Source organism: Nomascus leucogenys, chromosome 18 (assembly GCF_006542625.1).
Source record: "Nomascus leucogenys isolate Asia chromosome 18, Asia_NLE_v1, whole genome shotgun sequence".
Taxonomy (NCBI): Eukaryota; Metazoa; Chordata; class Mammalia; order Primates; family Hylobatidae; genus Nomascus; species Nomascus leucogenys.
The window spans coordinates 38,659,173-38,672,425 of record NC_044398.1 but is presented as its reverse complement, the minus strand read 5'-3'; the positions used below and the strand labels follow the sequence as shown (position 1 = coordinate 38,672,425).

Here is a 13,253-nt window from a genome sequence, read left to right as displayed (position 1 = left end):
AGTGTGGTTTCTCACAGCTGTATTCTGAGGTAGATGTACCAGATCCTTCTCTTGTATCTCTTCTGTGTCTTCTCTTTTGGCTTGATTTCCAGCCTCCTTGCTGTCCTGGATGATAGGATGTCCTGACTGGAATGTCCTGCTGATCTTAACTGACCAGTATGGAGTGAGCTAGCATGACAGTATTCTATGCTTGGGGGTTGAACTGAGCTCCTGCTGGCCTAAGACTGCAATAGGTGTTTTGACATTTGTTATTTTTTTATTCACATTTAACCTGCAATTAATTAAAATTTCTCAATCTTTTTGTATAATCTGCCAATTGTTATAGCATCTGAAATTTATGTAGTTTCAAAAGTATAATGTACATACGTAATTTCATTTATTCCTCATAAAAAGTCGTGACTTATTTTGTGGTGGAGGAGGCACATTCAACAATGTTACGTTATGTTTTCTAAAGTTCAGGCTTCCCCTTACCAGTTAAATGCCTGTAATGCACCTCTTTTGCCTACATGCGGTTTTCACTTCTCTGTAGTTAGGTTAAATCTGTGTCTGTTGTTGGGTTCTCCTCTAGTGGCCACCACTGGAGCCTGATAGGGGCTTTAGGAGTTAGAAAATGCCCTGATGGGTCAGGAATGGTGGCTCACGCCTGCAATCCTAGCACTTTGAAAGGCAAGGCAGGCGGATCACTTGAGGTCAGGAGTCTGAGACCAGCTTGGCCAACATGGCAAAACCCCATCTACACCAAAAAATACAAAAATTAGCTGGACATGGTGGCGCACGCCTGTAGTCTTAGCTATTCTGGAGGCTGAGGCACAAGGATTGCTTGAATCTGGAAAGTGGAGGTTGCAGTGAGCTGAGATCGTGCCACTGCACTCCAGCCGAGGTGACAGAGTGAGACTTTGTCTCAAAAAAAAAAAAAAGAAAAAGTAAAAAAGAAGATGAACAACAGACTTACTTTGTTTTATTTGGGTGCAGCTGTGACTTTTACATGTATAGATTAAAGAAAAAAATGAAAGTGGGAACATCAAAAATACTATTTCCTTCCTAGTAATGTAAATATAGTTTAAGTCTAGACTTTTTTCCCATCATAAGAATTCTTTCATAAGAAGGTGCTTCTTTTGCCCAGCCTTTCCCACCTGGTCCTGGGAAAGCTTAGGACCAAACTCAGGGCTCCTGGTTCTTTCCATCAGCTGGCATGCAGAAACCAGGCTCCTTACAGAGGAGACCTACTGGTGATGAACCCAAAAAATGGAGCTCAGATTTAAATCACTCACACAATTTTTATTTATTTACCTTTTTATTGTTCAAAATAATGAGCTTTCCTTCTCCTTATCTCTTTTTTTTGTTATAAGATTCTAAATTAAGAACTTCTTTGATATTGCAGCCACCCTCGTTATAGGTCATTTTTTTGTAGTGAACCTTAACCATTTTTATCCAGTGGACAGCTAGGAGCAGTGCTTTAAAGTCATATGGGTAGAAGGAGTAGGAAATGCAGCAAGAGATAGGCTCTAAATGAGATAGAACAGAAAGTTTCCAGAACCCATTTCTGGACGACCCCATTTGACCATTTTCAAGCCACGCTTCTCTGTCTGTGTCTTCCTTTTCTGTAACCCAATTATGAACTTCATTCATTCATTCAGCACTTACGGTCTGCCGTGAGGAGGCATTATACCAGTCTCTAGTGCTATAAAAATGGCTAAGACAGTGTCTGTCCCCAAGTGGCTTCCAGTCCAGTGGAGGACACTGGTATGGATTTCACAATATGCTACACTTGATGGCCACTGTAGTAGAGATCCCAGGTGTGTCCAAGATGTCACGGGATTGAGGGGGGGCCCTTGGAAAATAGGACGCTTAAGTCTGGCTGGTCATGGGAGGTTTCTGTGAGTGGTGGTGCTGCATGAGTGAGGGTCTGAAAGGTCTGCTGAATGTGTGGATATGTGTGTTAGGGGAAGGATTTGGGGACAGTACAGGAATGCAGGTGCACAGAGATGAGGAGGCTGCATATACATGGTATGACACAGTGGTAGCTAGCTGTGTCTTTCCACTTATTTATTTTGAACATCCTTGGAATGCTGAAAATTCTTCTAAAGTAAATTAACTTTAAATGGCAGCAACTAGCTTTCAGGGTTCCATTGACGAGGCACCCTAATAGGTTACAACTGGAGGAAGCATTGTTCCTGGTGTCGTTCAACTGGTTGTGCTGGGTCTGAGTTGCTTCTGACAGATGATTATTGCAGTCTCAGCCCCAGGACCCACAGCCTGGGCCAGATTCTCATTCCTACATGAATGTAGGGAAACCAGGGAGTGTTTTCTCTGTCTGCATCTGACTGGAATTGTAGGTTTATGTTTGTTCCCAGCTTCTCTTGTAATTGGCTGCCAGTGGAGTTGACAGCAGGCTGAATCTGGCAGTTGTGTGAGGAGCTAGAAACACAGCCAGTGAACACCATGCCCACCACTTCGTTTTATGTGGCTGCAGCTGTGACTATTACGTGTGTGGATTTTTTAAAATGAGAGAATAGAGAACATGAAAAAGTTATTTGTTTTCTAAAAGGGTAAATATTGGACTATTTACTGCCCCCTTCTGCTTTTTCTCAGTTAACTGATCTACTTTTTGAAATAACAGAATTTAGACATTTTGAGGTCATTTCTAATTTTTAAGATTTCAGCTCACTTGGCCCAGATTTTAATTCTTACCCACTCCCTACCAATTTTAAGTCAATCTGTATCTATTTTTGTTACTATCGTGTAAAAGACTGACATACTTAATGACAGTTTGCTATTTACAAATTTGTGACAGAATTTCTAAATTGAGATATTCCAGCAGGTACCATCTGAAGACTAGGTGTCTTTACTCCTGTGGTGAGCACATTATTCATAATAATTAACTGAGCATCCATTTGATGAACTATCATAGTTTCTGTTCAAGTATACATGTTCAGGTAGTTCGGTTAAACAGTCAGAATATGTTGCAATATGCACATTGTATTGGGCCACATACATAACCTGCTTTCTCTTCTTTCAGTGAACATAGTAATAGTATCTGCTGCAGGGTCGTTGTGAGGATTTCAGAAAATGTATGTGGTTTTATATAATACTATATTAGTTTATTCAGCACTTCCTAATCTAGGTTCTGTGCTAAGGTGCTTTATATGTGACACCTTATTTAATCCTTCCCAGAACCCAGTGAAGTAGGTGCTGCTGTTCTCCCCATCTCACAGTGGAGGAAACTTAGATGCTGATGAAGTTAAGTTACTTGCTGAGGGTTCATGAGCTAGTAAATGGCACCAGGATTTGACTATAGCCAGTCCGAGCTCAGACTTTTGTGCCTGGGCCTGCACTTCTGCATATGTCAAACCCAGTGTGTTTATATACAGAATCCTTTATATCTGCTGGTCAGACAGACTACTCAGCCTGCCAGACTACAGGACAGGCTGGTTAGACATGTTAAAGAGAGCCCTTAAAGTCTCTTGGCAGCGTCTGGGATGAGGAAGGCATGTTTCTGTGTATGTGCAGATGAACTCGATTCTCCCCTTTTCCCTAGTGTGCCGTGGGGTACTTGTTGGCCCCATCTTCAGCTGTGCTGCTTCAGTGGACCCTCATCAGATGGTCAGGTCTATTTTGGCTACAAGTCACATGAGGAAGTATTGCTTATGTAACAGAAGAATCTCTTCTCCTGAGCTCTGTATGCATGTGGTTTTATAACCATGGTATTTTCTGTCTTTAATATGTGTATAATTCTACTGGGGCAATTTGTCTTCACAATGATACAAATACTTGTAGGCAATAATGATTTTCCTCACCACTTTTAGTCATCCTTTAGCCAAACTGAATAAATGTTTGGCCCTTTTCATCTTTCTTTATGAAGCGGAAGGCACTAGAATGCAATCGTTTCTGTAAGTGGCTTATGTGGTTTCCTAGGTGCTGAGTTCTGTGGTGACAAGATGCCTGTATATTTTAGGAGGGAGGGAACTGAATCTTGTCGATGCAGAGTGATGTGGTGGGAAATTTAACAGCCACAAACATTGACTGGCTAAGTCTAAGGAAATGGTCGTCATATATCAATGACGTTTAAAAAGTGATACCCTGCATATAAAATATTTAATGATGTTGTGCCAAACTTCTGAAGGGAATATATTCTGGTGTTTTTATTTCTCCTTCTGTAAAATTATCTTGGAGAAATTGCAAAGTGAAGTATGTTTAAGTGGCTGTGATTCTTCTAAGGTTTATGTTATCCACAAGTTTGCTAAATACAAGTATCCTTTGTTGTGCAGAAGTTTGGCTCTGCATTCATAGCTTTGATACTGAGGACTCTCTCATTATGTCAACTCCTCGATTGCTGAATTTCAGAGTGAGTAGCAAGAATTCAGATATGTGTATCAGGAGAGTGTATATATATCTGTTCAGTTTCTAAGTTTTGATAGTAAGGGATACCTATATGCCGGGGCTTCTTGGCTTTGACATTACTGACATTTGAGACTTGATAACTTTTTACTGAGGGGTTTGGGGGCTGTCCTGTGTGGTGTAGGATGTTTAGCAGCATACCTGGACTCACCTGCAAGATGCCAGTAGTAGTATATCCTCCCGACTTCTTCCACAGTTCTAACAACCAAGAATATCTCCAGGCATTGTCAGATTACCCCAGGGTGGGGTTGAAGGGACAGAATTGCCCCCTGTCAAGAACGATTGTTGTACACCATTGCACTTAACTAAATTTGTAAATAACATGAAACCCAGAAGACTCTTATAGCCATCTAGAGATAATTCATTTTGTCCATTGCACAGAGATAATTTTTAAGGAAAAAAATACAAATGGAGAAGAAGAGATTGCCTTTAGAAGTTAAGCACAAAAAGGACATTAAATTTTTATATGAAAAGTATCAGTTATTAAACCATTGTTAGATGATAGCTATTTCCTTAGACTTGGCCATATACTGCCTCTTCCATTTGCTGTTCTTCTCTGGAAATGACCAACAGTGCTTCATTGATCTTATTTATAGGTCCTTTACTACCGTGCAGTGCAATTTCAGATCACCAGTTCTTATTGATCACAAGTAAATTTCAGCTAGCCCTTCCTTTTGTTACCTTGAAGAGCTGAAATTTTCAACAAGGCAAGAGTTTATCAGTGGATGTGCTTTAAGGTCCACCAGCAGCTACCTACATACTAGCATTGGGCTCTGTGCTGGTTTTGTAATGGATACTGGACAACACACCATACCTCTGGCCAGGCAGCATGTGTAGTATTACCCTTTCATTTTCTCTTGCCTTCCCTCAGACATTCTCTCTTACTCTTGCATAGTCAGTGGCAGATAAATGCCTTATATGTGTTGCTGCTCTTACTTGCTTCCTATGAGTTTTTTTAATTGTAGTTTGAAAACATTTCTCCATATTATTGTTTTATTCCATTTCCACCATTTTGTGAAATTCAGAGCATCAGTTGCACCATGCTGAATGAAAAAAGTCATCTTTTTATTTTGGAAGTGAATAGAATTTGAGGCTTTTTTTTTTCCCACTCACGACAACTAGGGTCCATTATAGTTATATAAATGCAAAATTAGTCTGGTTAAATGGATGCAGCTTCTCCACAACCTTGGTGTATTGCTAAGACTTTCAGATATTTAGATGAAATATATTTCCTTCTGAAATATAAGTGTTCACCATATTTTATATCTGAAAGTATCATATTACTAAATTTGTAACTTAGATTTTATTCAGTGAACACATTTTTTTGAGTGGTAGCACTATCAGTGCTTTTATATTGCTGGTGCCTCTTCCCCCAGTTAAGTAATCAGTAATGTGAACCTAATTCAGTGATTTTGACCCAAAATTGGCTTTATGTTTAAGGTACTTTGTTGTTTTATGCTGTGACTATCGTATCTTTAGAACAGAAATAGTAATTATAAATAAAATCTATTTTTTGTTACATAGTATTGCGGTTGTGAAGACACTCAATTATATTGAAATTTTTACTGAATCTTTTCTAGGACTAATTTCATGTCTTACGAACTAGCAGAGAAATTTTCCCTTAGGGTATGCCAGAAGAGGAGCAAGTAGTTTGGATAATGAAATGAGACCTTAAAGAAATATTTCTAGAGCAGCTATAATAATTTACATAAGAAATGAATTGAGATGGCCGGAGAAGAGAATTGTTTTTCCTCTTTGAATATCAGTGTTTTGGGTAATAATGGCAGCATTAACCTAAGAGACCATTCTAATTTGCCTGTTTTTTTCTTGTACATTATCAGAAGCTATCTTTTTAAATCTGTCTTGTGATCAAAATAATGGAAATGTGATTTTTATTTTCATGGTAGGAGATGGAATAAACTGAGACTGCAGGACAAAGAGAAACATCTGAAGCTGGAGGATGATTCTGAGGAAAGCGATGCTGAATTTGACGAAGGTTTTAAAGTGCCAGGTTTTCTGTTCAAAAAGCTTTTTAAGTATGTACCATATGTTCTTTCCTTTCTATTTGCTATCAAGCCATTATGTACAAATTAACGTTTTAGGAATTACATAGTAGTTACCTGTGGGCCTTGAAGGTACTTGCAGCAATTTATTGCAAAAACAGATACTGTCAAATGAAATTATAGCCACGTGCTGTTCATTAAAATTGGATGATAATAAATTGACTAAAGTGTGCATTGGGTATGTTTGTAAACTGATGAATCTATATGGACCTCTCTCAGCAGACTAAAAGCAACACATTTAAAAGCCATCTATGTTGAATAATTTTTTTGTTCTTAGTAATTTTAAGGTGCCAAACTCCTAATTTCTTAAATCAGATTAATAGGAAGAGTTGCATATTAAAATCAATATTGGGAAGGATTTTTTTCTTCTATGTGGAAATAAAAAACTTTTGAGATATTTTGAGTGTCTTATATTGTACCTGAGGGTATAATATTTTTGAGCTGACCAAATGTGCATCTAAATATTTTATGTAGGATGTCATTCTAATGTCAAAAGAGAAGATATGGGCAACACCTTGACGATTAAGTTGCTATTTGAAGCCAGGTTTCATGTGTAAGTGGCCAAGCATTGGAGATGATCGGATGCTGCCTGATAGATGTGTGCATGTTGTCTCTAAGGGCTGGCCAGTCTCCCGTGATGAATGTAAATACTGAGGAACATTTTCAGTCTCGTCACTCCTGGGATTTACTTAACAAGATACTTTAGGAAGGCTTCTTAGATGCATATAGGAAGTTAAACCATTACATAGCTTCTTTCTGTCTCTCTTGTACAATCAATTTGTAGTTGGGAGCAGGATGCAAAGTTCTTTCTTCGAGATGATTAAGTTTAAGTCTCCTTTATAGATTCAGCTGTCAGCCATGCCCTAAACTTGTGGAAGAAGTTTACTTAAAAACAGCATGCTCTTCAAAGAGCTTATATTATAGTTTTAATTTTTCTCTCCATTGGGGTAGTGGAGAGTGAAGAGTAGTTATTTTATCCCACTAAACATTATAGAAAGCCAAACTCTAAAGATGTGAAGTGACTTGATGTGATTGCTTTAACTGGACAGAGGAACAGCCGTGTAGAAGTTGAAATCTGAATCTGTAGTAATATATGCAGAGGTGGTTGCTTTGTTTATTGCTTCTCCCAAATGAAAATTAACTACGGAAAGGTAAATAAAGGCCACTTTTACTGGCAACTCTTTTTGTTTTCTCTAAAGTGATTGTTTGTTAAGAAACAAGCCAAATACCGTCAGTGTTGTACTAGCAAAAGGAATACCCAAATTATAGATTAAATTGATTTTAAAAAGACAGGATACTTCCGTGTATGTGTAGTAAGTGATTTGGCAAATATCCTCAAGGATCAAGTTGAGTCTGCATTTTTGTATAAATGTCAGATTTTCTAGCAAAGATATTTCACAATTAATAGAACTAAACTTTGCTTACTAAAAGTATTTAGGATTCAGTGTATTGACAAAACTCTATAGTAGTTAATATAAATAATATTTGTGTTTTAAAAATTAGTCTTAATTGCACATTCCTGGAAAGTATTGTGTTTTTTTAATCTCTGCAAAAACAGGATTTTAAATATTTTATAAATGTCATAAAACTTCGGTTCATTTTCTTTTGCTGTATGAAAAAAATTAATAGGATTGATAGAGTCTCCATTTTTCTTTTACGATTACGTTTTAGTGGGGCCAATTTAATTTTAAACTGTAGATAACATGTTTTTACTGTATTTGCTGCATTCTGTAGAATTGAATTGACAGGGTATAGAGTTGTACACAAGGGAGTCGGAAGGTACAATTAGCCATTTAAGTACATTTTCTGCAAGATAATGTTTAACTTTTAAATTTCTGTTTTGAAAGTTTGCCCAGCAAGTACATTTGTCTATCTAATTTAGCAGTCAAATGACAAACTTCAACCTTTTGACCTTACTTTCAGCCACACTAGTAAATGCAGTCTTGGGTTAGTGTGGCAATGCCAATGTACACCAATTATCTGTGGTCACATTGTGATGCCTCAGTCTCAAGGGATAGCAGAATAAATTTTTTTATGTTGTATATTCGTAAAAATCTTTAACTGTCCCTAAAGAGTAATTTTTATATGCTTTTCAAAAATTTTGAAAACTAGATTCTATAATATGTTATTTAAACTATGTAATTGATTTACACTGTTTATTATTAGGAAGGTAAAGCAATAAAACCAAAGTCAGTTAGTGGCACAGCTGAAACCTGAGCTCAGGCCCCTTATTCCTCATCTAGCAATACCAGCTATGTATACTATCTACCAGCTGTGTGGCTAGTGCTTTTAATGTGCAAGTGAATTTCCTTTAAATACCATCTGAGGGCCTTCATGTGTTGTGTGGAAAGAAAGAGCCACTCTTTGCTATCTTTGTAACTATCCCTAGTTGTTGGGGATCCTGCTAGAGATATGACTTACATGCGGCCTAGTAAGATTTTTTTAAATGTCATTTTCTTAGTGCTGTTCATCTTCTTGTAAACACACTCACATGCTGTTTGAAAGCCCTCGAAGATTAGATTTCTAGATGAGGAAACACCCAGCACATTGTATGCTGCCTTTCCTGGGCCACACAGAATCTAGTTGTCTTAACCCCCTCTCAGGTTCCTTCTGGGATCCTATGCTGTTTACCATTCCTTTAATAATTTCTCAACTGCTCCTCTCCACACTCTCCCTACTTTAATTAAGTTGATGAGCCCCAAGCAAAAAGAGTTGTTGGACCCATGTAGGATGGAGGCAGTGTGGTATAGGAGTAATACACTAGAATAATCACTGGGAGATTTTGTTCCCCGACTGGAGGAGCTGGTCCCATGGTTGTTCTGTATCTCAGTAAAAAGAGGTCAACTGACTAGAATTTAGTGATTCTGGAAACTAATTGCACATCAGTTTTTTTTGAGAGCTTTCTGCAGTATGTCTTTTTTAAAAGTTGAGATTATTCTAGTGTAGCCAGTTCATGAACCAGCTTTTGTTCTAAATGAGGGTTTCTCGACCTTGACACAATTGACACTTAGGGCTAAATAATTTGTTGCTGTGGGGACTGTCCTGTGCAGTATCAGATATTGAACAGCTTCTCTGGCCTCTACTATTGCACTTCTCTGGTTGTAACAAAAATGTCTTTAGACATTGCCAAATGTCCCATAGGGAGAAGAATTACCCCTGGCTGAGAACTATTGGTCTAGATCATTTGCAGAATCACTTTGGAAACATACAATTCTGGATTTCAGCTATGGCTTGCTCATTTTTTTCTAGCGATGTGACCTTTGGCAAGTTACTTAACCATTCTGAGCTTTTGTTTCCTAATTATAAAGTGTGCTGATAATCTCCTTTGTGCATGTTGATTGTGAAGCTGTGTCCAAACCACCTGGCCTGGTGCCTCCTCAGCAGTCGGCTCCTTAAGTAGTAGCCATTATTCTCTGATTACATACCACATATTTTCAGAATTTGTCCTTCTTCCCAAATTAAATGATCTAGTATCTGTACTACACTTCATCATGTTTTGATTTTTAGTTCTTTTCTCCAAGGTGCATATCCAGTGTGTGTATTATATTTAGCAAACTTAATAAGCAGCAAAATTCTCATTCAGAGTTTTCCTTATGTAATAGGTAATAATGGAACAGCTAGAGTCAAACTTCTAGAATTGCTTTGCAAAATACTGGGAGAAAGTTAATTATGACATATTTACAGAGAGGAGATTAAATAAAACCAGTTAAATGAGCTGAAGTCCAAAATGAGATTTTAGGTAGACATACCTATAGGTACCAGATAGTAAATATTTGGGCAGCAAAACAACAAAACCATCTTCTTTTAAGGTGGGTAGCCCATTAGCCTTGATATTTTCTTTGAAAAAAAAAATCCCTTATCTTTCATCATCTTTTTATGTATTTATTAGAGATGGGGTCTCACTCTGTTGCCCAGTTTGGAATCCGGTGGTGCAATCATGGTTCATTGCAGCCTCAACCTCCATGGCTCAAGCAATCCTCTCACCTTAGCCTCCCAAGTAGCTGGGACTACAGGCACGTGCCACCACTCCCGGCTAAATGTTTTTTTTTTTTCCTTGTAGAGATGAGGTCTCACTATGTTGCCCATGCTGGTCTTGAACTCCTGGGCTTAAGTGATGCTCCTGCCTCGGCTTCCCAAAGTGCTGGGATTTACAGGCATGAGCCACGTCATCTAACCTATCATCTTTTAATTCAAGTGGTTTTTGCTTTAGATTTTGTAACTTGGGATATAATCTTCATACCATTCCCTGTTGTTAAGTGTTTCTTCCACTCTCTGAAAATTTTTTTATATTTTTCCTTTGTTAACTTTAGGTTATAGATTAAACATATCATTGATGGAGAAAGAAAAATATCAACTTCTATTTTTTGCAGGGGGAGGGGTTAAGGTTAAATTATTTCTCCTTGACCCGTATTCCTTATTTAAAATCTTAATAGCTATGATCTTTTTGTACCTATGGTAAACTCCCTGAATCAATTTCTGCTTTGAAATATTAAAAAGACCTTTTGTATTGTTGAGTCTTTAAACTGTTCTTTTTTGCATCTGCTAGTAATATGATAGAATCATCTGTTATGTCCTAATTTTGAGAGCAGCTCTATTGTTCAGACTTGTTTATGGCCTTAAAATTTAATTTTTTCTATTAAAAGATAATATGATTACCAAGTGACTTTTCAACAGTATAAGCTGTAGGTCGTGGTGTTCTCTGTCCTGCTTTTTTGATGCTATTCAGATTGAAAAAATAAACATTAGTGCCCCTTTTTTGTAGAAAAATTAATGGAACTTTATGTATGAAAAATATTTGGGAATTTTTTCCCCAGAAAGTGAGTAAAAAATAGTAAGTTTATGCTTGTTTAGCAAGCTATTTCTAATGTTGAAAAGAAAGGAAATAGTCTCTAATTATCCCATCTATCAGTTTAATTAGAAATGTGTTAATGTTTTGTAAAGAAAAATTTGTGATTTTTATGCCTAGGTGATCAAAAATGTATGACCTTATAAATATAATACTCATGTAAAACACACATCCCGCATGTTTCTCTGACTGGTACTAGAACCTAGTCAAATGATTAATTCATGAGTACTTTCTGTTATGATCTGTATTATCCACCATTTGCCATTTTCTCTTTTCTTGTTGGTGTTTGTTGTTGTAGGTACCAGCAGACAGGTGTTAGGTGGCTGTGGGAATTGCACTGCCAGCAGGCAGGAGGAATTCTGGGAGATGAAATGGGATTGGGCAAGACCATCCAGATAATTGCCTTCTTGGCAGGTCTGAGCTACAGCAAGATCAGGACTCGTGGTTCAAATTACAGGCAAGTGCTCCTCTGCAGACTGTCAGTCTGTGGAGCTCAATTAATATTTCATCAGATGTATTGCTGTGGAGGAGGGTCTTGTGAATTATTGATGACATTTCAATTACAATATTCCTTTAATTCTTTTAGTGGGGGACATCAAAGGAAAAATTTTACGAGACAATGGAGCTGTAGGGCAGGAGAAATTAAACATGTAACACTTTTAATGAATTCCAGGCATTGATGCTTCATTTTGCAGATGAGCCCCACTAGATATTTTGGGTCAATATGATGTCTAAGGTTAGCTTCTACAAATGGATTGTTTACAAACTCAATTATGTTAATATCAATAGTTTACACAATATGGAATTTTAAATTAGACATAATACCTTTAGTTCCATTTATTAAATTTTACATTAAAATATTTGTTCTGGCAGGAGACCAGGTGAGCATTACAGTAAGTACAAAGTCTATTCATGGGGAGAGTTGGAGCTTTGAAGAAGCCATTCTCCCTAATTTCCTTTATAATGAGTGTGCATGATAGCATTTCTAGATAGCTTGCTCTCTCTTTTGTTTTTGAATGAAGTTGCTTGCCTGATCCCTGTGCTTTCTGCCCTTCCCAATCTATGAACTTTATGTAATAAATTCTAAGGCCAAAACCTAAGCGACTACCTAAAATGGTAGAAAACTATGTTTAGATGTTAATCTTTATTCTCTTTAGAAATTTAAATAATTAAGGCTTTTGTATTCCAGAAGAATAAGCATTTAATCTATTTGATATGGTAGGACTGAAATACTTTATTTTGAAAGAAAGTACTATGAGCACTTCCATATTTAAACTTAGTGCCCCTTTTTTGTAGAAAACATTAGTAGAAAAACATTTTATAGAAATCGGTATTGGTAAAAATATTGGTAGGTAAATTATGTAGGATATTTCATCATATTGAACCCAGATAAGTCCAAGCTCCTTGTGTTTCAGTAGGCTTATGTAAAGAGTAAGAGCAAGGTAGTTGCTAGTGGGGTGTGCCCAGGAAACCTCAGACACTCCCTACATATGATTTGGAGATAACCTTTACAGTAGTGTCAGTGTGCCTGAAGTCAGCAACTGCCGAAAGTTCTTCCTACTCTCCAGCTCATCAGCAGTGAAATGCTCAGTAGAGAGCCAAATATGAACCATAAACTGAGTCAAGATCATGTTTCTTTAGTCTCCAGAGTTTAGTGTTTTATTTCTTACTCTTTCGTTAAGTTAGCAGATCAGTACTTCTGTGAGGAGTGTTTGGAGTTTTAGAATATTTTAGAATGCCAGTTGGATTTATATAGATGTAGGAAGGGGAAGAAAACACTTGGAGATTTTTAAATGCTAAACCTGTTGTTGTTGTTGTTACAAGGAAGTTATATTGAAGCAGGGTTTTTTTTTCAAATATGAGAATTCTATTACATTTTGCTTGGAAGCATGTGAAAACATTCCAGACCAAAGGAAAAGTTGAAGTTCCAAGTGGGCATTTAGTGT

At 37.3% G+C, this 13,253-nt stretch overlaps 1 protein-coding gene across 3 annotated transcripts in view; it reads left to right on the top strand.

Annotated features, from left to right (window-relative positions):
• ERCC6 (ERCC excision repair 6, chromatin remodeling factor) overlaps positions 1 to 13,253 on the top strand; it is a 92,303-nt gene that overhangs the window by 27,297 nt on the left and 51,753 nt on the right. For all 3 annotated transcript variants that reach the window (XM_030798203.1, XM_004091120.3, XM_030798204.1), the window contains 2 exons: positions 6,306 to 6,434; positions 11,606 to 11,764. In XM_030798203.1, the coding sequence (XP_030654063.1) occupies positions 6,306 to 6,434; positions 11,606 to 11,764 (288 nt within the window). The remainder of the gene's footprint in view (positions 1 to 6,305; positions 6,435 to 11,605; positions 11,765 to 13,253) is intronic.